A 26,362-nucleotide genomic window follows, 5' to 3' on the forward strand; every position below is an offset into this window, starting at 1 on the left:
GTTTTGGGAATGGAGACAATGACAAATGGAAAGGCCTGATGAAGAAGGTAGTGCTTAAGCTTAAGATTATAAAAGGCAAAAGCCAGGAAGTAATAGATTCCAGGCACAGGGGACAGTCTGTGCAAAGACACAGAGACAGGAGATAAAATGTCATATATGAGGAACAGCAAGAAGGCCATTTAGGCTACAGCACATAATGCATGAAGAGGTATCACACATAATAATATAAATCCTTCAAAGATAGGTTGGGGCTAGATTGTTAAGGGCTTTAAATGACAAACAGAGGAATATGGATTTGTTCCAAGAGGCAGTTGGAAGCCAAAGAAAATTACTGAGCAGGTAGCAGCATGATATGGTGTTCTTTAGTCAGTCAGTCATCAAAAATTTGTGAAATGCCTACTATGTGCCAGATACCGTGCTAAGTGCTAGAGATACAAAGAAAGGCAAAAGACAGTCCCTGCTCTCAGGGAGCTCACAGTCTAACAGAGGAGACAACATGAAACCAACTACGAAAGCAAACTTACAGACAAGATACATACAAGGATAACCTGGAGATAATCAAGAGAGGAAAGGCACAAGAGTTAAGGAGGCCTCCAAAAGCTTTTGTGGAAGGTAGGAGTTTAGCTGGGCCTTGAAGGAAGCCAAGAAGGCAGAGATGAGGCGGGAGAGAACTCCAGGCATGGGGGATAGCCAGAGAAAATGCTTAGAGCTGAGACATGGAGTGTGTTGTTCAAGTGTCACTGGACCACAGAATATGTGAGAGAGTGTAAGGTTTAAGAAGACTGGAAAGGTGTGTGTGGCGGGGACTGAGCTAAGTGCTTTACAAGTATTATCTCATTTTATTCTCACAACTTTGCAAGTGCTGTTATCTTCATTTTATAGCTGAGGAAACTGAGACAAATAGAGGTTATATGACTTATCTCCCAAAATATATAATACAACATAATATAATGACGATAATATATCCATATATACATAATAGGGGAACATTATCCTTTTCGTTATTCACTTAACTCCGTATACTTGTTCTGTCAGGGAATATTATTCACTTCCACGACTTCAGTTATTACCTATATATAGATGACTTACGAACAGGGACATAATTAGCATAGGGCCAGTGGAGCTTTGTCCCAGGGTATTAAGATATAAAAGGCACATAATTCCTGCTTGGAAGGGCACACTTTTTTCCACATGGTGACGAACATCATCATGCCTTACCTTGTGGTATGGTTCTCTATTCCCAGGGTCCTGTCATTGTGACCCCTCTCTCTTGAGGCTTACCTTCCCCAAATTGCTCAAAGAACAAGTGATGGACTCTGCTAGATGGGCTCACGTCTGTATCAGATGTCAGAGAGTTCTCTGCATTTCTACTATCTCTTCCTCCCTACCTCTGAAATTACAAATTAACAGCTCTGCTCACACGTCTAGACATCAAAACTAATGTATCATCTGAGCCTCAGTCTCACATCTCCAGCTGTTACTGGATAAAAAGATATCCGACTATAGCTCAAATTTAGTATATACAAAATTGAACTAATAATCTTCTTCCTCTAAACCTGTCTAATCTCCCAACTTCCCTATTTCTCCTCCAAGACATCTAACTACAAAAGTCCAGGATTCTCTTTGATTCTTTCCTCTTTCTCCACCATCCAATCAGTTCATAAAGTCCTATTAATTCTATTTCCATGACCTTTTTCATATCATATCTTCCTCTGTGTTCACAATGTTGCCAACCTAGCTCTGATGGTTGTCATCTTAATGGCTGGACTACTGCCATGAGTCTCCTAACTGATCCTCTCTCCATTACTTGTCTAAGTCCCTCCACAATCTTTCTTGATCCTACTTCTCTAGCCTTATTTAACACTCCAATATGCATTCTGCTTTCTATTCAAACTGGACTTTTTCCCTGATCTTGTCTCACAATCTCCCAAACCCCGTGAATTTGAACAAGATATACCTAGCCTAAAATGTACTCACTTCCGCATCTCCTCTTTTTCAAGGGCCAGATGAGGTGCCACCTCCTTTGGGAAAAAATTCTGATTGCCCAAACTCAAAGTGATTCTTTAATTTTGGAATTTTTCTAGCGAAGTGTTAGTAGCCTCTCTCCTTTGTACCTTATATCATATTTATTCATAAACAGATATCCTGTTTCCCTTCTCTCTCATTGCCTTATAAGTTCATTAAGGGCAAGAAACATGTTTTTTACATTTTTATGTCAACAGCTAGGAAAAGAGGAAGAGAATAAAGATTTATATAATACCTACTAAGTGTCAAGCACTGTGCTAAGTGCTTTACAAATATTATCTCATTTTATTCTAACGACTCTGCAAGTGCTGTTATTTTCATCTTATAGTTGAGGAAATTGAGGCAAACAGAGGTTATGTGACTTACCCAGCATCACACAGCTAGTTAAGTGTCTGAGGCTGGACTTGAACTCAAATATTCCTGACTCCAGGGCAAAGACTCTACTCACTGCACCACTTAGCTGCCCCTCCTATTTAGCACAGAACTTTCCAAATAGGACCTTAATACATTTGTTGAATTGTACAGCACAAGTCCAGAAAATATAATTTTTTTTCTGATTTTCAAAAAGCAAGGTATAAGAGGTGTGTGTGTGTGTGTGTGTGTGTGTGTGTGTGTGTGTGTGTGTGTGTGTTTTCATAGATTCCCACTTAGAGCTCCCTGTGGTCTCCTCAGTTCTCCCCTCTCCTTTCCTAAGGGCTTTTACAAAACAGTCAATAATATGCCACCACCTGTTCATAGCATCCTCATTATCTCCCACTGTCTTCCAGTCAGTCTAACTACCTAGATTACTTTCTTTTTTACAATGAAAATGGTAAAATTTTTCCAGAATAGATAAACCATTATTAGTTTATTAAAGTAGAATCATCATTTTCTCAATAGATTTATATTTTTCATCCCCTTTCCAATCCCCAACATTTTCTCCTCTTTACCAGTGTTCATGTATATAGAGATTTTCCAGCAATATTAGCATGTCTCCAATACACATTGTTTTCTTATTTTTTAAAATCCATTTAGTAGTATTTACCTCAAGAAAATCTTTAGGAGCATAAACAGGTCTGAAAAGGCTTAAATCTAGAATGAGAAAGATTGAAACAAAACTTCACTTAAAACCTTATTATTGAGCATTTATATAATAAACTATATAAATTTGATTAATACCATTTAAAAATGTTATTATGGAAACCGATGGCAGAAGTCCTATGTTATAACCAAAAAATAACTTTTCCCCTTCATAAATTTGTAAGAGCTCATTTATGTATCTCTGAATTGATAGAATATCAAACTATGCAAATATAAAGAACTCACACCTTTAAATAAGAGTAACTTGTTTTCTTATTTTACTAAAGTTAGTTATTGATGCCTTCCAGAACTAAGTCACAAAACCATCCACATAAACGCATCTTAAATAACAGTAACAAGTGCTCACATTTATATAGCCTCTTGTTGTTTACAAAGAGATTTTCTCACAATAACCCTGTGAGGCAGGTAGTGTATTACCCCATTTTATACAAGAAGGAAATGAAGTGCAAAGAGAACTTAGGTGACTTGCCCATGGTTACACAGTGAATAAGTGGCAAGAGCCCAGACAGAAACCAGGATTTGGAGTGACTCTAAATCCATTGTTCTTTCCATTATTTCATGATATTCTTTTAAAAAAATAACGGCTTGGAAATTTTCAATTTATATTGTGTTAGTTTCTTTAAAATCTAAATTAAAGTTTGGAAAAAATTGAGTTTAAATATATATGGGCCTAGAAGTAAGGAAATCCAGGGAACATACTTTAAAAAACCCAAGAATATTTAAAGACTAATTTTTAAAGGTTAAATAATGCAAATAATTCTCATAATTGACTAGGAAATTAGGTTAATCTAGTTGAAATTTTTAAAGGTGACATAAAAAGTTAAACAAATGACATAGTATATTTATATATCTATATAGACATATATGCATATTTGTGTGTATATGTATGTATATATAAACACATATGTGTATATATGTGTGTGTTCATGTATATATGTGTTCATACACACACACACACACATATACATACACATATACACACATTTAACTATATAAGCTTGCTGGGGATGAAAAATAAGCCACTAACTTTCCTCAATAATTGTTTATATGTGCTGTTTTAGATTCATAATTGCAGACTAAATAATTTTGTATTACTCTTCACATGAGAAAAACAATAATTCTATATACCTGGTTCATCAGTTCCCATTTCATTCCATTTATTGAGAAGTTCCTTTTGCTCTACAACTGGTCTCTACAAAAAAAAGAAAAGATTTTTTTCAATTTTTAAAAACTGTATGAAGTTTAGCAATGAAATTTAGCAAATCATATGTTGTCTTGTACGCAGTAACAGCAACATTGTATGACAACTAGCTATGAGTGACTTAGCTCTTCTCAGCAATACAATGATCCAAGACAATTCCAAAAGACTCATGATAGAAAATGCTATCCACATCCAGAGAAAGAACTGATGGAGTCTGAAGGAAGATCAAACATACTATTTTCACTTTGTTTTTTTTTTCCTTTTGTTCTGGTTCTTCTTTCACACCATGACTAACATGGAAATAGGTTTACCTAGACCAAACTGCCTACTGCCTTAGGGAAGAAAATTTGGAATTCAAAATTTTATAAAAAATAAACTTTACATGTAATTAGAAAAAAATAAAATATTACGTAAAAAAATAAAATTTTATATTGTCCTAGCATGAGAATGAATTTTATTATAGATAGTGACTAGGCTAATAAACTTAGAGGCTTGTTATTTTCCCTGCACTCTGTCTCTACCTGGCAAGGTTCTACCAAGTGTACTAGGAAGTTACTGTATCATGTAAGACCTGCTCCTTACCAGAAAATCAATTTCTACAAATTGATTAGGGGTAGTTATGTTGATTAGCTATTTTCGGATCCCTCACACTCCTTAAAAGGCTTGTAATTCCCACTGGTGCTCTACCTACTGGATAGGGAATATTTCTGGTACTATCACTATATTAGGACATTCTCCTAATGCTTGAGTTTTTCACTTGAGTACCAGACAAGGAAGCACCCTGTCAGGGGACACCAGGCTTACAGCTTGAAAATGAGAAGAAGAAAATTAATAGCTATATAAGATAATACATCTTTAGCGAAACTGTCTTAAGCTTAAGTAATTGAATTTTCTCCAATGACAGGAGGGTTGTACTTATTAGCTATTGCTTTAGGTGATTATGAAGTTGAACAAGCAGTGACGTTCTATGGAATTCCCAGGTTGAATTCAGACTCTCAGTGGTAGAATGAGTCTAGGTAATAGTGTCTTATGAAAGAGTGTGTGAAGCACCAGGTAGCTACTGCACTGGGAATTTTAGCTATGATTGAACTCTGAGTTTAAGAAAGAGGGAGAGAGGGACAGGGACAGGGAGGGAGAGGGAGAGAGGGAGAGGGAGAGGGAGAGAGAGAGAGAGAGAGAGAGAGAGAGAGAGAGAGAGAGAGAAGAGAAGAGAAATAAAAATAAGAAAGACCAAACCAACAGAAAGATCTGCCAGACCAAGTTGGAAGGGTTTGAGGAGGGTGGGCTGGATTACAGAATTTATGTTGAAGGCAAGAAGAGCTGTTAGTGTTGATTGATGTCTTTGAGCCTCGATAATTAGAAGCCTAAAGCCTTCTTTACATCTATGAAATAAAAAGATCTTACCCAACAGAAGAAAGTTTTGATTGAAAGGAAGAAAGAAATAGAAGTAGATTTACAGTCAGAGGGTCTATGTTTACATCCCAGCTCTGCCTCTTACCGCTGTGTGCAATGTATATTTTCATCATATATAAATATACGTAAGCCAATCTAGGGCATCACTCTAATCTTCCTTCCTTCCTTTTTGCCCCTTCTCTCTCCCATTCAAAATAAAATGGCAAAAAGATGTGGTTAGAGTTGAAGACATGTGGTGAGGCTTTTTGTAAAGAGAGAATGATTCTAGTTTGTTTTTCCCCAATTCAATCCATGGCAAACAATGTTCTGGTTAAATTTTTGAATGTAACAGTTACTTAACTAGTTCTTATTTCTGATTAATGGAATCAAAAATGAAAGTAAAATATCTAAAAGGCAATGTATGTATTATAATTACATTATTCATACTAATACTATAGTTGATAAGCCTAAAGAGTCCATGATTTGGATAACTAGTCCCTGAAAAAAAAAATCAAGAATGAAATACGTTTCCATTTAAGAAACTATTCTTAAGAAACAAAGGTACATCATAAAATTCATTATTAGTATCCACAGAGGACTGGAGTGACATTCATTATGGAAATTCACCCATACCAGTTTCTCAAAGAGACTGTCATACTATTTAAACAGCATAGAGAAACATGCATTACTTTTGGCTATGTTGTAACTATTCTCATGACACCTTCCATGAGCGTTAATTTCACTTTAAAATATATAAGCAATAAAAATGTTAACAGTACCTTCCGTGCCAATGGGATACTTAGTTCAGTACACATACTATTTAGACTCTTCAAAATTCTTTTCTCCCAACTTCCCTGAAACATATAAAACCAGTAAATTTTTCCTTTAATTCATGTTTAAAAGTCAGTTAATATAAAAGTTTTACATGAAGTAAAGAACAAAATGGTGTTAGTTAATGGTGGTTAGTAATCTTAATTTTTGTTATTAGGATGTATTGATAGTTGAAAGAACATTAAATTTTAAGCACCTTTGAAATGTTTGATAAAATTGAGATTCTATAGAATCATTAGCAAAATCTTATTTCCACACCAGCAGCAAATTATTTGATTTTATTATTCACATGGCATGTTATATCATTCTGTGAAATGACATAAGCTGCCACTGCAAAATATATTTGCCATACTATTTAAATACATCTACCAAGAAACAGCATATTATGGTTACCAATGCATGGAGGCAGAATGAAAAAAAGGAAAATAAAGAAAAACCAAGGGGGAAGTGAGGAACTGAGGAGTCAATAATGATACCTAGATTGAAAGCCTGAGTTAATGATGGGAGTATTATAGTACCATCAAAAGCAATAAATTGGTCAGAAGGGAGGGTTTGGTGGGAAAAGGCAATGAATTCAGTTCTGGATATATCGAGTTTAAGATGTCTGTGGGACATCCAGTTCAAGATGTCCAATAGGCAGTAGGGGACATAAGACTGGAATTCAGAAGAAAGATTAGGGCTAGATAAGTAGATCTGAGATGCATCTGCACAGGGATTATACATTAAACAACGGGAGCTGATGGGGTCCCCAAGTAAAACAGTCCACAGGGAGAAGAGAAGAGGGAACAGGACAGATTCTTGGGGGTCATCCATGGTTATGTAACATGGATAAAGATCATAAAAATTATCTGGATGGGAAAAAATAAGACAAGTTGAGTTTTACTGAGCTTTGTTTCTCCCGCAATATTAAGCATGGTACTTTGCATATGGTCAGGAAATTAACGTTTGGTGAAAGAATGAAACAAGAAATTAAAGAAGTTGAGATTAAAACACACATCCTTATGTTTTTTACAGATACACATATTTATAATTAGGAAAGTAAAGAGCCCTAAGAAAAGCAAATACCTATAAAAAACTTGTTTCCTTTCTCATTAATGCAAACCAATAATGGCATGATTTTTTCCTCCTTCATGCCTTCAAGGAGAGAATCCCTCAGCTCTTTCTTAAACCTACTTGGTCAGTGTTAAAAATCCCTTGTACAGTGGTGGTTTCTAGCTTTCCTAGAAATTCAACAGCTTCTATGACTTTTGCATGGGCACTGTTTCTTCTGTCTTGATCATTTTCATTCTCTCAGGCTGCTACATGAGAAAACTTCTATAGGAGTAGAGAAAGTTTCCTATTTGGATCATTGCTGGCCTCCTAATCTCAATTTTTTTTTTGTATTTTAAATTTAAAATTTTTTATTTAGTTTTCAACATGAACTTCAAATCTCAAATTCTAATGATTATATAATTCATAGGTATCCCATCTTCAGTAGTTCTCATTTGTGGAGTGTAAGAAATGAAACCTTTAAACCTTAAAAGTGATATTGGGAAAATTTAATGATGATATTAAGATATTAATAGATATTAAGAGTTTAGCACAAATGCTCATTTATTACCTGCCATATACACACAAAAGAAAGAGTAATGGGAAATTTAGACTGGCAAATTGTTTATTAGACAATGAAGGAAAAGTAAGCTTGCAAGTTCAGAACAGTAGGCATCAGTACAAAATGTAAAGGAAGCAATGGTCTCTACCCCCTAAAGACTTACAAAATAAACAAGAACTTTAAACATTGATTAAAAGCAAAACGAACAGTGACTATCCTTTCACATTCTAAAATTTTAATATAGGAAGACATTTACCTTTTATTGTATCCTACTTCCTGTATAAATGAAATTACTACCAATTTATATTCACTTTCCATTACAAGTGATATCTACAGTATTGACTCAAAGGATTTCAAACAGCTTCATATGTATTTTCTGAACATCCATGAATATCAAAAAGCTTAGTAAAAAAAATGCCAGTGAATCAATAAAATCTTTTGAATAACTGTTGGCAACATTTCATCATCTTTTAAAATGCTTATGATAATTGAATAAGAATTTTTTTTAAAGTCCCAACAAGTCCTATTATATAACTTGTAAAAAGGCCTTTGGATCTTGAAGATGTTACAAATGAATCTTTCTCGTTGTTTCTTCTTCAAAACAACCATGTCAAATAAAAAAAAACCAAACAGTTTTAAGAGGGGATTCTATTATCTGCTGGCTAAATAAAACTGTTAACATTCCGAAAAACATAAGTTCAAACTAAAACCTTGATCAACATAAGACCTGGGAAGCCATATTTTCCTACGAAATAACTATGTGAAACTGGACATTTTTCTCTTTCAGTATATTCACAATAAATATTTTAAAATGACAATGCTAACTAGAAATTCTACCATATCTCACATTTCCTTTTGTGTCACAAAACAGCACTATCATTCCTCATTTGAAGAATGAAATGGATAAACCAGATGAATCGTTAGGATCCTTATAACTATAACATTTGATGATTTTTATGAACATAAACACTTTTGCAATCCTTGTGTCAAGGAACAACCAAATAAAGAACTACAGAAGTAAAGCTTCAGCTGTCAACTAGTAATTAATTCTCTTTTCACCTCATTATCTTCCTGATGTCTTGGCTCAAAAAAATCTATTTCACTTCAGACAGAAATTCTATGTACCCTAAAAGTCAAAGGAGAAAATTTTAATATAATCAAACTATGTTGGTTTGACTTTTTCTAGGAATTTGTTAAAATGTAAATGTTAATGAAGACAAACAAAAAATACAATAATACTTTGATACTTCAAGGAATTGTAAAGCTCATCAATGTGGGTATTCTCTCCAATGATTATGATAATAAAAATAATAGCTAGCATTTCATAGTGCTTTAAGATTTGCAAAGTGATTTACAAATAATATTTAATTCTATCCTCATGATGACCCTGGAAGGTAAGTGCTATTATAATCCCCATTTTACAGATGAGGAAACTGAGGTAGACAGAGATTAAGTGACATGCCTAGGGTCCCCTGGCTGGTGTCTGAGGCAAAATTTGAACTCAGTTCTTCCTGACTCCAAGTCCAGTGCATTATGCAATGTACCATCTAGATGCCGTGAATGGTCACCCTGTGTGACTCTCATCTATGCCCTCTCAAAAATTCTCTAAATATAGTCCTCCAACATACTTGGGGCCTTCCTGTAGTATTCTCGACAGTCAATGAATCAGTCCATAAGCATTTATTAAGCATCTACTATGAGCCTGGCATTGTGCAGGTTGCTGGAGATGCAAAGTAAAAAGCAAAACTAATTCCTGACATCAAGGCCCTTACTTTCTATTGGAGGAAACAATATATTTTTTAAAAATTTTTTTAAATTTTATTTTACCAGAACACAAATACAAAATAGAGAAAAGAAACAAACATATCATAAACTTAAATATAAAATAAGAAAGAAAAAAAAGCATGTTATGTGCATAACAGAACATAGGAGAGGATTCAAAATATGTAACAATAAGTTTTCATTTCAAGAAAGCCTGTATGATAAATAATATACCTTGTGTTGAGAATTGTCCATCTTTTCTTTGCTTCCTTGTGTTTTCTTTTGTTTTCTGCTGTGCACTTTTTAACTTTGTTCTTTTTTTCCCTTCCCCCCACCCCTCAGAAGGCTACAATATAATTTAAATATTTCTTAACACATACATACACATACAGATATATACATACACTTATACATATATACATGTGTATATAGACATGTACTTTCCCAAACATAATCTACTCCTGATCTTTGTTTTTTGTGTTTGTACATATCTTTTGTTTCCTATCCCTCCCACCTCCTCTACTTACTTCTACCTGCTACATCACCTTCCTATTACTTGCCTACCCCCCTCCTCCACCAACCACCCTGCCCTCCTATTACCTGCCTCCCCCCTCTAAGAATCCCTCCCCTATCCCCCCATTCCCATGGAAGAAACAATATTAACATGGATAAGTAAAAAGAACATATATAAACAAAATAAACACAAAATAACTTTGGAGAAGACTAGTAGGTAGGGGGATTGAGAAAGGTCTCATATAGGAGTTGGCAACTGAGGTAAACTTTGAAGGCATCTCAGGGTTCTAAGAGGTGGAGGTAAAGGCAGCAGATTCCAGGCACAGAGGGAAAGCCTGTACAATGGTACAGAAGCAGGAGATGTAATGTTGTATACACTGCAAACAGACCAGCATGGTTGGAGAGCAGAAGGTGTGAAGGACAATAATGTACAAAAACCCTTGAAAAGTGGACTACAGCAAGATTCCAAAGAACTTCAAGACTGTCCTGGGCCAGTCTCATTCTCTCTCTCCCCCTCCCTCCCTCTCTCTTCATTTTTTTGTCATATTCAAAATTTCTGGACAACACGGTATGGGATTTTTTTATTCCTATTTTCTCCAGTGGTTGCTATAGTTATTGACTCTGATGTTTTGATAAGAATAGTTAAACAAATACAAAATATTTCTTTTGCTATATTGCTTATATCTCAATAGTTGCTTTTACCAAGGTTTCATATAATTAATAAACAGTATATGCTTATAAGGTCAGTAAAGGTTTTTCACCTAGTATAGTGGGAAAAATATACACATGTGTATGTATATATACATACATATATATATATATATATATATATATATATATATATATATATATATATATATATATATATATTTACATAAATGAAAAATAGCCAACCTGCGCTTTTCTCATATATACCAAAGGTTCTTTTAGATGTTCAGGTGGTGCTGCAGGATGCCTAGGTAAAGGAAACCTGGAAAAAATACATAAAAGGAGATTAAAGGTTTATATTACTTGTGACAATTTGTAGGTTCTGTGGATATTTTTTAGCTGAAGTATTCTTATTTCTACAGTATATATTATCAATGAAATAAGATGGTTATCAACAGTCCTAAGGTCAAGATAGAAAGAGCTAATAAATTTTTATTTCTTATCTCAATAACAGTAACTGAAATTTACATAGCATATTAAAGTTTGCAAAGGACTTTACATATAAGGTGTTCTTTAAGTCTTGCAAAAATCCTGTAAAGTATGTACTACAAGTATTACTATTCCCACTTTACAGATAAGAAAATTGGGATTCAGAGAAATTAAATAACTTATCCATAGTTACCTAGGCAATAAGTGTTAGAGGGATTTGATCTCAGGTTTTCCTTACTTCAAGTCCAGTACTGTGTATACTACAGGGTATACTACACTGCTTCTCTAACTTGATATTACTGATTTACTGGCTATATTTCAAATATTTAAAAAGCTCTATGTTAACCTTTTCTCAATGCACTACATCAATTTTTCTTGTTTTTCCAAGGAACATAACACGCTCTGAAGTAAATCTCAAATGCTTTATATACATATATAATTTAGATATGTATGTGTGTATGTGTGTATATATATATATATATATATATATATATATATATACATATCAGATAAGCAAATCTATAACATTTTTTACTTTTAGGATTCTACTTTCTTTCATAGTCATACATAATTCGTGTTGAAATTATCTTCAATTACATATACCTACAGTCAAGTAGATCCAATTAGTAACCTAATAGAGGAACTATGGTGTTCCATGAGATTAATTTCAGAAGAAACAAGGGAGGTCCTCCATTCTGTGACGAAGTTTAAAAGCATGTCAAGTGAAGCGACTCCCTGAAGCCTCCTACTTTGCCTTTAAGAGTTGGGGTAATATGATCACAGGTCAATGTAAGGGTATTTCAAAAGGGAAGTCAAGGTATTAGGCTGTCCCATGAAACAGAAAATATTTGGTATCTTAAACCTAGAACGAATGCCATCTTTTAGAATGTTCTATCTAAACTACTTCATTTGCTTAAGTAAAACAAATTTAAAAAAAAACTATAACATTTTTTCACCTCTAAAATGTTTCAATTCAAAAACCTAACAAACCAATTGGCCAGAGGAGGGAATCTATACAGTCATATGGGTGTTTTAGGCAACATCCTATCCGCAAAAGACATTCTAAAAGCAGTTTGTTTTGTATGATATGTATAATTTATAAAGCCAAATAATTTGAAGTAAAAGCACAGTGAAAATCATTTACTTTAACTGTTTTAAAATTAAATCACCTCTTTTCAGAGTCAAAATCTTGTGAACATTTACTAGTATCTTAAGTAATAATGTAATTATCAGAAAACTTTATCCAAAATGCAGATGTAGAAGAAGGTATATCTTATAGTTTACTGAAAATTAAGATAGGATTTAAATTGAATAAGGTCAGAGGCTATGAGGACTCTTGTTTTATAGCAATGGGAAAAGCCTAAGGTTGATATTTGAACCTGAGAAAATATGGAAGGAAGCCACAAAGTATTTACAAGGCTATCTGGAACTCAATGTCAAATATGCTCTTCAAAAGCAAGAGATATGAACGAATAATGACAGTTTTGTTCAAGTAGGAGATCTGATTACATTTTGAATGTTTTAATACTATATTTCTACCTTTCCCCCTAAGTTTTAAATTTCTAGCTTTCCTTGAACAGCATGCCACAGTAAAGAAGAGAATATCTAGCCGCCCTAGTCATGATGTTTGCTGCTGTTGTTGGTGCTGTTCAGTCGTGTACGACTCTTCATGACCCTGTGGAACATACTGTCTATGGGGTTTTCTTGGCAAAGATACTGGAGTAGTTTACCATTTCCTTCTCCAGTGGATTAAGGCAAATAGAGGTTAAATGACTTGCCCAGAGTCACATAGTAAGTGTGTGAGGCCTAATTTGAACCCAGGTCTTCCTGACTCCAGGACCTGGGCTTATCCTACAAAATATCATTAGAATGCTGGTATTAGTAGATAAGAAAGGCCATAATGGTTACAAACATTTTATGTTATAGTAAGAAATATGCATTATAAATTATTAAGTGCATGAGAGAAAGGATTTTGTTGATGATAGAATCAAATCTTTTTGAGTCTTACCCTTTGCTTACTTCAATATCTCAATAGATCTTCGATCTTACTGATAGGGGTACACTCACAAAAAGTGAAGCACTCAACTCATCCATGCCTTCTCATCCTGTGAAATTCTTGATCTCACTGTCCCCTAGAAGTCTATAGAGGAACTACCAAAAGGCAACCTCAACTATACAAAACAAAGCTAAGAACCAGAGAGTAAGAAAGAAAAAAAAAAAGCCTAAAAGCAGCCAAAACAGATGAGTCGAAGATAACTCACCAAAATATGCATATGCAGGATATGTTCTCACACTATCACTTAAGAGTCTGCTTATTCTTTATAAACAATTTTAACAGGCCTGGCTATCTCCCATCCCACAAAAGATATACTTGGTATAGTGGTAAAAGCATTAGAGTAGGAGTTAAGGGGATGTAATCAACATTATACTGATAATTAGCTATGAGTAAATACAGGAAATTTTCATTCAAAATGTTTAATTTTTAAAAAGTTTTCCTGCATAAGTTATCTGTAAAGTTCACTTTTGTGAGTAATCTTATTCTTCCACTGTATAGGATAAATGATATGTAAATATAAATCCTTAGTCTATAACAATAAAAATCAAAAATACTGATATCAAGTTCATTAGTGAATTTCCACAGTAAGGTCTGGGGTAATAATATGTCAACACTAACATATTAAATAAAATATTAATTAATTGTACCAAGAAGATATACACAGCACCTCTTCTAAGCCCTCCAAGTGTTTTCACATAGATTATTTCACTCATCTTCACAACATCCTTATGTGGTAGTTAAGGACAGGAAATGAGAATGCATGCAGCATGACAGAGAAATCTAAAAATAGGTGGAAAAACTCACACAGTCAGTTCACTATAAACAGCATTGTGAAGTTTCTTCTCCCAACCTGTAAAAATAAAATGTTTTCAATATATAGGTTTCAATAAAAAATTATATATCACTATTAATTACACAATGCAAAACTATGTTATATTGGTTTTCATTCCCTAAAATTCTCCTACACATCCACCAGGCCCCGATGGCTAACGTTGGGTGCCAGGGCTATCACTGAGTCAATTCTCCTCGATAAAATAGCATTATGCTCCATTTTCTTGGGCTAGAAATCCCTCTTTTCCTTTTGTCAGGATACACAATATCTCTGATTGCTTTGTAAAGTGGTAAAAAAAAAATTGGACTAGCAATAAAGGGATCTAATACTTGGGCAAGTCACAAGCTTTCTGGGCCTCAGATATAAAATTAGTTTGGACAAAGTGAGTTTTTAAAGTCCTTCCCTATACCCCACCCCCCCATTTTAATTTGCAATTTTATTTCCTTCCCTTTTTCAGTTGGGGAAATCAGATAAGGAGTATGAAGAAAGAGTGAATACAAAGGAGAAAAATCAATCATGTCTGTTAAACTTATTAGATAACTCATTACGCTTAACATATTTTTCATCTAGGCTAGGCATCTAGTATTCATTAATGTAATTAGTCATTTACTCAGCACTTACTGAGCCTTCAGAAACTCCCTCTCTCTCTACAATTAGAAACTCATTCACTTTTGGGTTTACTACTCATTCTTTTCCACAAAAAGACTGTAGCAGAAGTAATTGGATGGGTGGGGGTGGGGGTGGGGGTGGTGTGTGAAGTATTTTAGTATGACGAAAAAATAAATTTTACAAACCTGTTATTTTAAAGAACTCCTTAATATCTTCTTTGAGTGATTCAAGTTTAATCTCAGGTTTCTGAAGACTAACCTGTTACGTTTAAAAAAAATAAACTTGTTAAAATTAAGCCTTTTGGTTGGTATTGACCACTGTTCAAACCAAAGCAGATATAGTAAATGTATACACTCTGCAAAGAAATACTATTTCCCTGTCATAGCACCACACACATCTAACTTCTGGAAAGCCTAACAAAGGACTTCTTCACTTCTTCCGAAAATAATAGGATCATGGACAATAGTTTGTAATCCACTCAAAATACAAAGACTTATAATTTATTTATATTTACCTTTTTTACATACCCCAACAGGAAAGCAAGAGATCTTAATATAATTTCCCCTTTCTTGTGTCCATAAATTTATTGAACACATCAAACTCAAAGGGATCTGTCATCCCCATTTTGAATTCTTCCATACATCTCTATGATGTACTTAGACATACTTTTGTTCAGTGGCTAACCCTCTGGAGAAATTTTTATAAGAGTACTAAGACATTTTTTATGTATTTTCTTAACTTTCCCTAAATTTACACCAAATAGACATGGGTTTACTTGTTTCTAGTAGAGATTATCTCCTTTGTCTTCATCATGCTTTCCACTCAAATTCTACCTTTTTGTTCTAATTTTCTCCCAAAACAGAAGACAGTATTATATAGAAAACAAGTTTTAGATTCAGAGTCAGATAAGCTGGGCTCGAATCCTATCTCCACCCCATTCTACCTGTATGATTTTATTACGCTACATGCTGAATAAATGCCAGATACTGTGTTAGGTGGTGGGGATATAAAGAAAAAAATGAAAATAGTCCCTGCCCTCAAGAATCTTATATTCTATCATGGGAGACAATATATACATAAATAAGTATAAACATACTATATACAGAAACAAGGTAAATTAGTAACTGAGATGTATCAGAAAAAACTTCCTGTAGAAAATGGTCCTTGAGATGATTACTCAAGGAGACTAGAGACTCTACAAAAGGGAGAGATAAGGAGGAGATGCATTCCAGGAAAAGGAGCAGGAGGAGAGGGGAGACCAGTAAAAAGGCATAGAAATGGGAGAAATCATTTGTGAGGATCAGCAAAAAGGCCAATTTGGCTGAATCACAGAGTGTAAGAAAGGGAATTAGGTATAATGAAGTTGAAAGGATAGATTGAGGTCAGGTTGTAAAGGTGCATATTTGGCCCTAAAGGTAATAGGGAAAAAAATCAGAGTTTAATGAGTAGGGGAGTGACATGATTAGACCCACCCTTCAGCAAAATCATTCTTATAGCTGTATGGTGCTTTGACTGGAGAAGGGAAGACTTGAGGAAAGAAGACCAATTAGGAAACTACTGAAATAGTCTAGGTGAAAGGTAATAAGGGATTACATAAAGGAAATTGCTCTGAGAACAGAGAAATGGAAACAGATGCAAGAAATGTTGTGGGGTGGGGAGAAGAAGGGAAGAGTTAAAAAAAAAACACTAACAAGACCTGCAACTGACTGGTCATGTAGGATAAGATAATGAGGAATCAAAATTAATAATGGGCTATGAGCCTGGGTGGCTGGAAGAATGGTGATGCTCCCAACATAAACAAAGATGTTTCAAAAAGGAGTGGATTGAGATGGTGGAAGGAGGGGAAGAAAAATTAATTCCATTTTGGACACACTGAGTTTGAGATATCTACAGGATATTCAGTTTGAAATATCCAATGGGTGATTGGATGTAAGGTACTAAAGCTAAGGAAAGAAAGTAGGACTGGATATGTAGATTTATGAGTCATCTGCATAGAGATGATCATTAAATCCAGCAAGGGAGAGTGTAGAATCAAAAGAGAAGAGTGTCTAGTACAGAGCTTTGAAAAAGAACACCCATAGTTAGATGGATATGGAAGATGAACTGGCAAAGAAGCAGTCACACAGGTAGAAGAGGAGCCAAAAGAGTATAGGGTAATTAAAATCCAGAAAAGAGAGTGTTCAGGAGGAGAGTGTGGTCAATAGTATCAAATATTGCAAAGGCCAAAAAGGAAAAAGATTGGAAAAGGCCATCAGATTCATTCATTAAGCGAGCATTGCTACGTGACCAACAAGATGGAGGATTAGACATTTCCTTCAAGCTTCATGACCTCTCAAACTTCTTCAAAATAGGAATTAAGTTCAAGAGATAAAGCAATTTCAATTGTTTCCATGGTTCCATTAAGAAACCAAATAAGGTAAAAACATGATGACCTAATAACAGAGCAAAATCCCTAAGCCCTAATACATTTGAATACCCAGTAACTCCTCCACCACTGCCTACCATGTTCCCAGAAACAGGACTACAAAAGCCAACCCACAGACTTACAAAAGAACTCAATCACCTCCCTCCTCCAGTGTGTAGATCTTCAAATAGAAGAAATTTGCTCAGGCTGCAACAGCAGCATGGTAGCACTCTATGTTCCAACAGAGCTAAGGCAGAGAACAGAAAAACAGAGAGAAAAAAGACAGGCCCCTGTGTGACACTGTATGGCACTCACTAAGCCTAAGGAGAAGAGACCAACATCCATCTGGGTTAGTTCTGTTCCCCTTCAGAAGTGACTTGGAGCAGAGACTAAAGCTGGTGGACTGTGAATTGCTCAGTATGGAATAGAGCTAAGACAGCTCTAAGATGCAGCCTTCAGGGAAACTGCTATCAAAAGAGAGTAAAAAAAGAGAGCAATAGGAGAAAGTAAGGGAAAAAATTGAAATTACCAAATACCTCAGGAGGTAGAAAACTCAAGTAAAGACCTTGAACACAAACAGATAAGGCAAAAGGGAAGACATTAAAGTTAGGAGGAAAAATGACCTCCAAATCAGGTAAAAGAGTTTGTGAAAAAATAGTGGAAGACAAAGGAAAGTAATCAATACCAAAAGAGGCAGAGGAGCATTGTGGATTCCCATGAGAGCATGGAACCACAGCAGAATGTTCCCAGGTGGTTTAAAAATTAAATAAAAAATGTGAAGGAAGACTTTATGCCCTGCACAGCAAAAATAATTAGCCACATAGAAAAATTTGAATCTACTCTAGCAAATCTCACCAAAGAAACAAGAAAATCATAACTAATTGGTAACATAAATACGTGGAAGTGAAGAACACTCTTGGAGAACCTTAAACCAATAACAATGAAAGCGTGCATGACCTCCATAAAAGCAAAGCATATGAACTGATCCTGAAGACAGGATATACAAAGACAACTTAAGGATTATAGGGCTCCCAGAAGAACATGACAAGTGAAAAAACCTGAACACCATAATGCAAGAAGTAATACAAAAACACTGACCAAAACATCTGAACACAAAAAACAAAGTACCAGTGGAAAGAATCCATAGATCATCTAAAAATATAAACAAAAACCCATTCTTCAAAGTCTAAGACACATGTACTAGTTATTAAATCTAACAATTCCACTGACAAAACAAAAAATTTACACGTGGCCAGGAGAAAGCCCTTCATATGAAAAGGAAAGCAAATTTGAAAAACACAAGACTACTCTGTATGCCAAGAGGGAATGGAATAATGTTCCAAAGAGCAAAGGAGCTCAGGATGCAGCCCAAGGTGACTTAATCTGCAAATCCAAGTCTAATTGTAAATGAAAAAAGATAGATATCCAAAATATTCCTAGAAAGAAAGCCTGACCTAAAGAAATTATTTGCTTCTTAAACACCCCAGAAAATAAATATAAGAAGAGAAAACAAATATATCAACCAAGAACAAGAAAAATAAAGTAACAAAACATTTCTAAATGTACAGGAAAAGACATGAGTGAAAACAACTCAAAAAGAAGAATAGAAATATTCTTGGAGAAACATACCTGAAACAGCATGAACCTCACCAAACACTCCATCTAAAGGTGAATCAAGGTTTTCGGTGGGACCAAATTACAAAATGGGAGCACACACAAAAGAGGGTAGGAAAAGAAGAAGAAAGAGAACATGTGATGTACCCTAAACAAGTCAAAGGCTAATGATAAAGGTAAAATAACTTGCAGTCTTTCATGAAGAAGACAGCCTAGAGCAGGGCATCTTTTTGATGTTGTGTGGCCTGAAGGCATGCCCAGTGCAAAGTGAGCATGCTGTGTGTTCAGAGCCAAGGCTACAAAGAAGTTGCAAGATGCAACGTGGGCAAGCGCTGCCAGAAACCCCTCAGATTCATTATGTGTTTGATTTTTAATTAATTTTTGGTCATTGCCAGTTCAGAAACCTTGGTTTCAACCCATAGTTTAAGAAGCAATGGAGGGGAGAATGAGAGAGGAAGCAAAGGGAGGGATTAAAGCAGGGGAAAGAAAAAGATAGTTCTTGTTTGAGAAGTGAAATAGGATAGCAGTGATGGATGCTAATATGGGAGAAGAGATATATGCTATAAAGAGAGATAGAGACCTTATGACAGATATGATTTTTAGGGATTTTCTTCCTCAAGACAAAGAGAATCAGAGGTCCTAGAGACAAAGGACACTCATTATATTGGTCTGTTTTACTACCTTTCTTCTTCTTTTTTAAAAATTCCTCATTATAAGGAATTGTTCTCTGAGAGGGGTGGGAGAAGAAATGCAATAGAATACACAAGTTATATAAAATCAAAATATATAAATTAAAATTTATTTTTAAAAAAATAAATTGTTCTCTCCAAAGTCACCAATGATTTTGTGAGGTAAACAGTAACCTAACCCTTGCCCCTATGGAAGTTAGGTTTTTTTTTTTTGTTCTTAAAAGGTACTGAAACTATTCTTGAGACTTGATTGGCTCAGGGGACTAAAGGCTCAAGCTATTAACATCACTTTCTGGTTGCCTCAGTACAAAACAGCCATGAAAAGCTCTAAGATTTCTCTGATGTTTAGCTGACAGACCATTATGGATAACTCAGATAAGGGAGCTTTGCTTAGCTGAATCAGCTCAAGACATCCTCTGAGCATATACTTGCTGAATATCCTCCTGGCTATGGCTAAATAAATCTCCTTTTGTTAGTTGCTAAATCTACAAGTGTCTCATTTCATTCCAATATTGAACACAAACTATGAGGGGTCTGTCCTGAAGCAGGCCCAACACAGGACAATTGGTGTAGTTGTACAGAACTGGAACAGAATGATCTTGTGGAAGTAGGCAGTGCAGAGGAAGGTTAGCCCACCCTGGCCTCCATGTTTCTAGAAGTGCTTCTGTTGATGCCTCCATAAATAGTATTGCTTACCAAAAGGTTCCCCTCAACTCTGCAAAATTAGAGAATAAATTTGCTTGTGGCCATCTAGAATGGGTAATTTAAGCCTCTTCCAAATTCTACTAGAATACTTCCTTCAAAACAGTCAGGAGAGATTGAATTTTGGAGAACTGAAAGTGACTTTCCTACACTAGAAAAGAACAAATAGCATTAAGGAGATTTGCTCTGCTTTTGAAGGACTATATAGCTAATGTTCAGCATTGCTAATGCCTAGGGGCAGGGGTGGGGAACTGGTGGCCTCAGTATGTGACCCTCTAGGTCCTCAAGTGTGCCCTTTGCCTGAATCCAAAGTTTACAGACCAAATCCCCTTAATAAAAGGATTTGTTCAGAAAACTTGGACTCAAAAGGCCTCTCCCAAGGACCTAGAAGGCCACATGAGGCCAAAGGTTCCCCACTCAGGACCTAAGGGAAGGCCTACAGAAAGAAAATCCCTTTAGGGTTTAAGGAAGTCATATTTGGGAATAAATGGTGAAATAACTATTTGGTTTTGAATGGCTTTTTGGATATGATCATGTAGTTGAACAAGCAGTTCTCAGTTATGTATAACTGTTTATGGACATAGCCAGTAAGTTAAAGAATGTCATAAAAGTCTCCAAAAGTGTCTCCAAAAGTGAGAGATTTCAAACCAAGGTAGATCTCTAGAACGTTAAGATCATCTAATAACTGTACTTAAGGAAGTGACTGAACGTTGTTATTTTTTTTCTTCTTCTAACTTTGTATCTGAGAAGCTAACTGAAATTTATGCTACATGGACATTGTTGTGATTCTGATTCTTTCCTGCAAACCACTGAGAGAGAACAATAATTAATTCTGCCTAGAAGCCCAGAGAGACTCCTGGAACTGGGGATATGGACAAATGTGCCAACTGCACCCAGTTCATTTGCTGAGGATAGACAGGAGCAGTACATCAATTTTAAAAGTTCCTCTCTCCCTCCCATGTTGTGGGCTGTAACTCTCTCAAATTTCCAGTTCAGATGCTCTCTACCAATCCAGCACAAATGGCTCCTGCTTATGCATAGTAGAGAGAACATATATACTGGCCTAGAGGAGTCTGGCTTTTAAAATAAATGTGCTTTGTGTCTTTCCCTGAGCAGAGGTGGGAAATCCTGAGGTGGACATTCCTAGTCTTAGTGACTGCCTAGTGGTTCAGATGTCAGGAACTCCTAGATTCATCAGTGAGGAGCAACTGGCAACAAAAGGAATTCCCTGCACCAAAGAAGATGACATTTCAATCCATCAAGATCTTTTTGGACCCTGATTCTGTCAATCTACAAATAGGATAAACATGCCATCTTTGCCTCTATTAAAGTCACTAATGCTAATATTAAATAGAATAATAGAGTTGTACACAAATTGTCCAGGCACTCTTCAATCTGATTATTCCATCTCTCTTGTTTGCAATATTAGCAAGGGAGGTGATGTCAAGTTCTTTGCTAAAATCCAGCAAACTATATCTAAGCATTCTATGTTGATTTACCAGTCTGAAAGAGGATCTAACACTTACTAAAAGAGGAAATGAAATTAGTTTTGTATGACCCATTCTGGCTCACTGATCACTACTTCCTTTTCTAGACATTCACTATCTCTTTAATAAAGCAAACTAGATGTTTGCTGGGAATCAAAATCAAATTCACTGGTGTATAAGCTCCATACTCTACTCTCCTTTTTTTAAATCAGGGCAATACTTGCTCTCCCCCAGATCTATGTCACCTCTCCAGTTCTCCACAATCTTTCAAAGATCACTGACCATGGCTCAGTAATATCACCTGCCAGTTCTGTCAGTATCCTAGGATATGGTTCATCTAGGCCTGGTGATAAGTTCATCAAGGGAAACCCTGTGCTCACTTATCTCTTTATCTTTGGTTCAAACTTCCTATTGGCCACTTTTGTTCTGTCCTTTCAAAGGCAAAGATCATTCTCCCAGTCAGAGGAAAACAAAATCAGCAAAATAATAGTTCAATGAGTTGCTTGGTCCTCTCTCCAACAGTTGTAATCAAAGTCCCATCTACCTTGGGCTGTAATAATAGCTCTTTTTTTAATCCTCCTCTCTTCCCTAAAATTGCTAAAATACAAGCAAACGAAAGCACTTTTTTTTATGTCCTTGGCTTTCCTAGTCACCCTCAGCTCATTTTGAACTTTACTGAGAGCCCTTAATGCTATTCTTACAGGACTTGTGCTATGTTTTTGCATTAATTTTCTGAGAAACATCAAGTGGTATAGCTTGGCTAATATGTAAAGTACATAAAGGGGAAGGATGTGAGAACTGTCTAGAAAGATAAGTTAGAGTCAGTTGCATCCATCTTCTGTGCAAGTCTTTTAAAAGCATAAATTTATCAAAAGCCAAAAAATAGGAAAGTAAGCATTGTTAAGGCTATCAAGAAATGGGCTCTCTGATACATTGTTAAAAGTGTTATAGATTGGTACAAATGTTTCAAAGAACTTGATAATATACAATGTGAATCATAAAACCTTTTAAACAGGAATCTGTGTCAAGGAATTAATTTCTAACTTAATAAGTCTTAGAGAAGTCCCTGAAGCTGGGAGAAGTTAAATGACTTGGCTATGGTCACATAGCTATTAAGTTTCAGAGGCAGAATCATAATAAGAATTCAGAGAAAGAGACCACATAATTTGCTAACTTTATCCACTGTGATATGCTATGTAGGAAATGTTTTCCTTAAAATGTCTTCTACAAAGGAAAAAAAAGAACCTAAAATACAGAAATACACATAATTGTGCAAAAACTTTACCTGCCAGATATACCTATAATAACAAAATACGTGTCCAACAACTGGAGAATGGCTAAATAAATTAGGGCATATTAATGTAGCAGAGTAATGATACCTAAAATAAGAAACATGAATATAAAGACATGAAAAGACCGATATGAAGAGGTTCAAAGTGAAATTAACAGAACCAGAATGGCATACACATTAACTACAACTCCATGTTTTTTAAAAAGACCAAAAACAAACAAACAAAAAAAAACAAGCAAAAAGTAGCAATGTAGTCTAGGGGTGCTAGGAACCTTGAAATGCAAGGGGTACAAGGTGGGTCTGCCTGGAAAGAATCTGACCACTCAAGCCTTCTTTTCAGTCCAAGTAGCAAGTTTATTAGGACACTGGTTGGGTGGGCCAGATTCTAAGAATCTGTGCAATTTAATGGAAGTAAAAATTTTATACAGAAAGATCGTGGGATGATATGGATAGGATTAAGGAGTAAAAAGTAGCGTGGGTGGGCCAGGTGCAGACAATGAGGGCCACAATGAAAGGGCAGTTAAAAGGATTATACTGGGACAGGCAGGATGCCTCATCGAAATGCCAGAGACTTGGTTGCTGAAATTTGTGGGAAAGTTCAGGACCTCTTAGAGGTTCATCATTAGCACCCCATCAGTAGCAAATCTTTCTCATGGACTTGGAAGGGAATACAAATTTTCTAGATTCTCTTTCAATTTGTTTGATTCTACACTTAAATGCTAAGGTTTATACTTTATTTTGTACATTTATTTAGTTGTCTTTGATGATGGGTTTTAAGTTCATGATATATTTTAAGAAGTTTAAGATGGTCAATGAAAAGCACTAAAGGCTTCTGTCCCTGAATCAAAGCTTTCTTCCCTCTCCTATCAGTCCTCCATATTAATATTCCTAAATTCAGGTCTGAGAACTTCACTCTCCTTTCAAGAAGTCTCACTGGCTTCCCATTGTTTTTATATTAAAATACAAACTCCTAAGTTTGGCATTTAAAATCCTAAACAAGGCTAATTACATATACATTTCTTCTTTCTAGTTAAACACTACTTTCTAGTCAGTTTGTGTTTCTTCTCCATAACATTCCACCAGGTTCCCTACCCCCTAACTCTATGCCTTTACATGAGGTTGTCTAGCATCCCTAAATTATCATTGACAACAAGAATGTTAAGCGACTAAAATTATTTAGCACCTACTGATGGACTTCAAGAGTCCCGATATAAAAAAGAAACAGTCTGTCTAGAACAAATTCACATTTTATTGAGGTGGGATACAATGTCACACAGAGAAGTAAACACAAAGTATTTACAAATTAAATACAAAGACACTGAGGAGGGAGGAGGAGGAAGCAGTAACAAGTGAAATCAGGAAAGGCCCAGTGTAGGGATAGGCCCTGAGCTGAGCCCTGAAAGCAGTCAGGAGTTCCAAGAGACAGCATGAGAGAAAAGCACAGAAGCAGAATATCCTGGACAAGAACTACAAACAGGCCTTTGTGAATGGATAGCAGAGTTCATGAGACAAGAGTAATGCGAAACAAGCCTGGAAAGATTGACATCCAAGGCTTTTTACAATCTTTATCCAATCAAAAAAGTGTGAATTTTATCCTAGAGGTCATAGGAAGACACAGAAGCATCTTGAGCAACAAAGTAACATGGGCAGACCTGTGCTTTAGAAAGATTATGTTGACAGATGGTAGAAAATAATGTATTTGGAAGAGAAAAAGTTAGAGATAGGTAAACCAATCAGACAGTACTTGTAATTCTCTAGATGAGAGATGAGGGTAGTGAAAAGAGATATTAGTGAAAAGAAGTGGAGGGATGCAAAGAATATCACGTAATTAGAAGTGTCAAGACTTAGGCAACAACTATATATGGGGGTTAACTCACTTGAGGGTGAGTTCCTGAGTCGGTGATGGGTAGTAGTTTTTTCATCAGGAGCCAAGGACAAACTAGACACTCTCCCAAGAAGAAGCACCAGGACTCTACAAAGAGTCTGGCAGAAAGCTATAGCATGAGAGGGACTTCATGCACAGCCCATGACAGGGAGAAAAGGGCCAGCAAGTAGGAGCTGTGTACCACCCTTTTGCCATATGGGCATTCTAAACCTGAGCCCACTTCCCCTTGAACCCTGGATGTACTTTGGAGAAAGTATCATAGACTTTAGTGTGATCAGTGTGTATATGTATGTATGTGTGCATGTATGTGCATATATATATATATATATACACATAAATAGATAAAAGTCTATCTGCAAATGTGTGTGTATATATAATATATATGCATATATATATATTATATATACACACAAATATGTAAAAACATGTGTGTGCACGTGTGTGTAGAACTAAGTATTCTTCCTAAACTACCTTAGTCAATATTCCGTTCTAAAAGCTAAGTTTCAAAAAGTTTTTTAAAAGTTAATTAAGTTTTTAAAAGCTAATTGATATCAACTGATAATCATGGGGGAGGGAAAGAAATACACAAGTGAGGCCTTATGAGCTACAGCATTAGAAAAACATCCTCCAACCCATCAATGCTATGCTGGAATTCTTAAGGTATACATAGCAGCTGCTCTTTGAAGACCTAACCTTCCAGTGCTGGGGAAGGTCAAGAGAATAACTCCAGAACATATGCTACATTAAAAATAGGGGGATAATATCATATTAAATACTTTCCTCCAGTATGTGTGGAGAAAGACACCTAGCCTACAAGGTTTAATAGACAGAGAAGGGGCCTTGGAAACAAATATTGTGACTCTTGAAAAATCGTGTAACCTCTAAGTGCTCCAAGCCCTTTCTAAGATTATCCTAGTAGTGTAATAAAAGATAGGAGAAGCAAGAATGCAGATAATTATAATATACAATATTTTATAGTAATAGAGGAATAATGGATAGAGAGAAGCTTAGAAAACACAAAGACCTGGATTCAAGTCCCACCTCTGACACAAACTGGCTGGGTGATCCTGAGAAAGTCACTTAATCTCTCATTGCCCCAGACAACTCTCTGAGATTACAAATTGCAGAGAAGGTAAGTACAAATCTACATTGCTAGAGAAAGTTCCCTCCACTAAGTCATAGGCCCTATCTAAAAAGAAAAAAATGAAAGATCGATTACAGAATAGAAGGAAGAGAAAAACAGCAGAAAGATCTGTTAGAAG

At 35.5% G+C, this 26,362-nt stretch overlaps 1 protein-coding gene across 2 annotated transcripts in view; it reads right to left on the minus strand.

Moving 5' to 3' along the window:
- The window catches only part of TBC1D19 (TBC1 domain family member 19), a 114,793-nt gene that overhangs the window by 83,366 nt on the left and 5,065 nt on the right, over positions 1-26,362 (minus strand). The window contains exons 2-7 of one of the 2 annotated variants that reach the window (XM_036764702.1): positions 15,214-15,286; positions 14,392-14,437; positions 11,289-11,364; positions 6,478-6,552; positions 4,234-4,297; positions 3,050-3,096 (exon numbers count right to left, since the gene is read on the minus strand). In XM_036764702.1, coding sequence (XP_036620597.1) covers positions 3,050-3,096; positions 4,234-4,297; positions 6,478-6,552; positions 11,289-11,364; positions 14,392-14,437; positions 15,214-15,286 — 381 coding nt within the window. The remainder of the gene's footprint in view (positions 1-3,049; positions 3,097-4,233; positions 4,298-6,477; positions 6,553-11,288; positions 11,365-14,391; positions 14,438-15,213; positions 15,287-26,362) is intronic. The other variant, XM_036764703.1, reaches the window with a different exon arrangement.

This window comes from Trichosurus vulpecula, chromosome 6 (assembly GCF_011100635.1).
Source record: "Trichosurus vulpecula isolate mTriVul1 chromosome 6, mTriVul1.pri, whole genome shotgun sequence".
Classification (NCBI taxonomy): Eukaryota; Metazoa; Chordata; class Mammalia; order Diprotodontia; family Phalangeridae; genus Trichosurus; species Trichosurus vulpecula.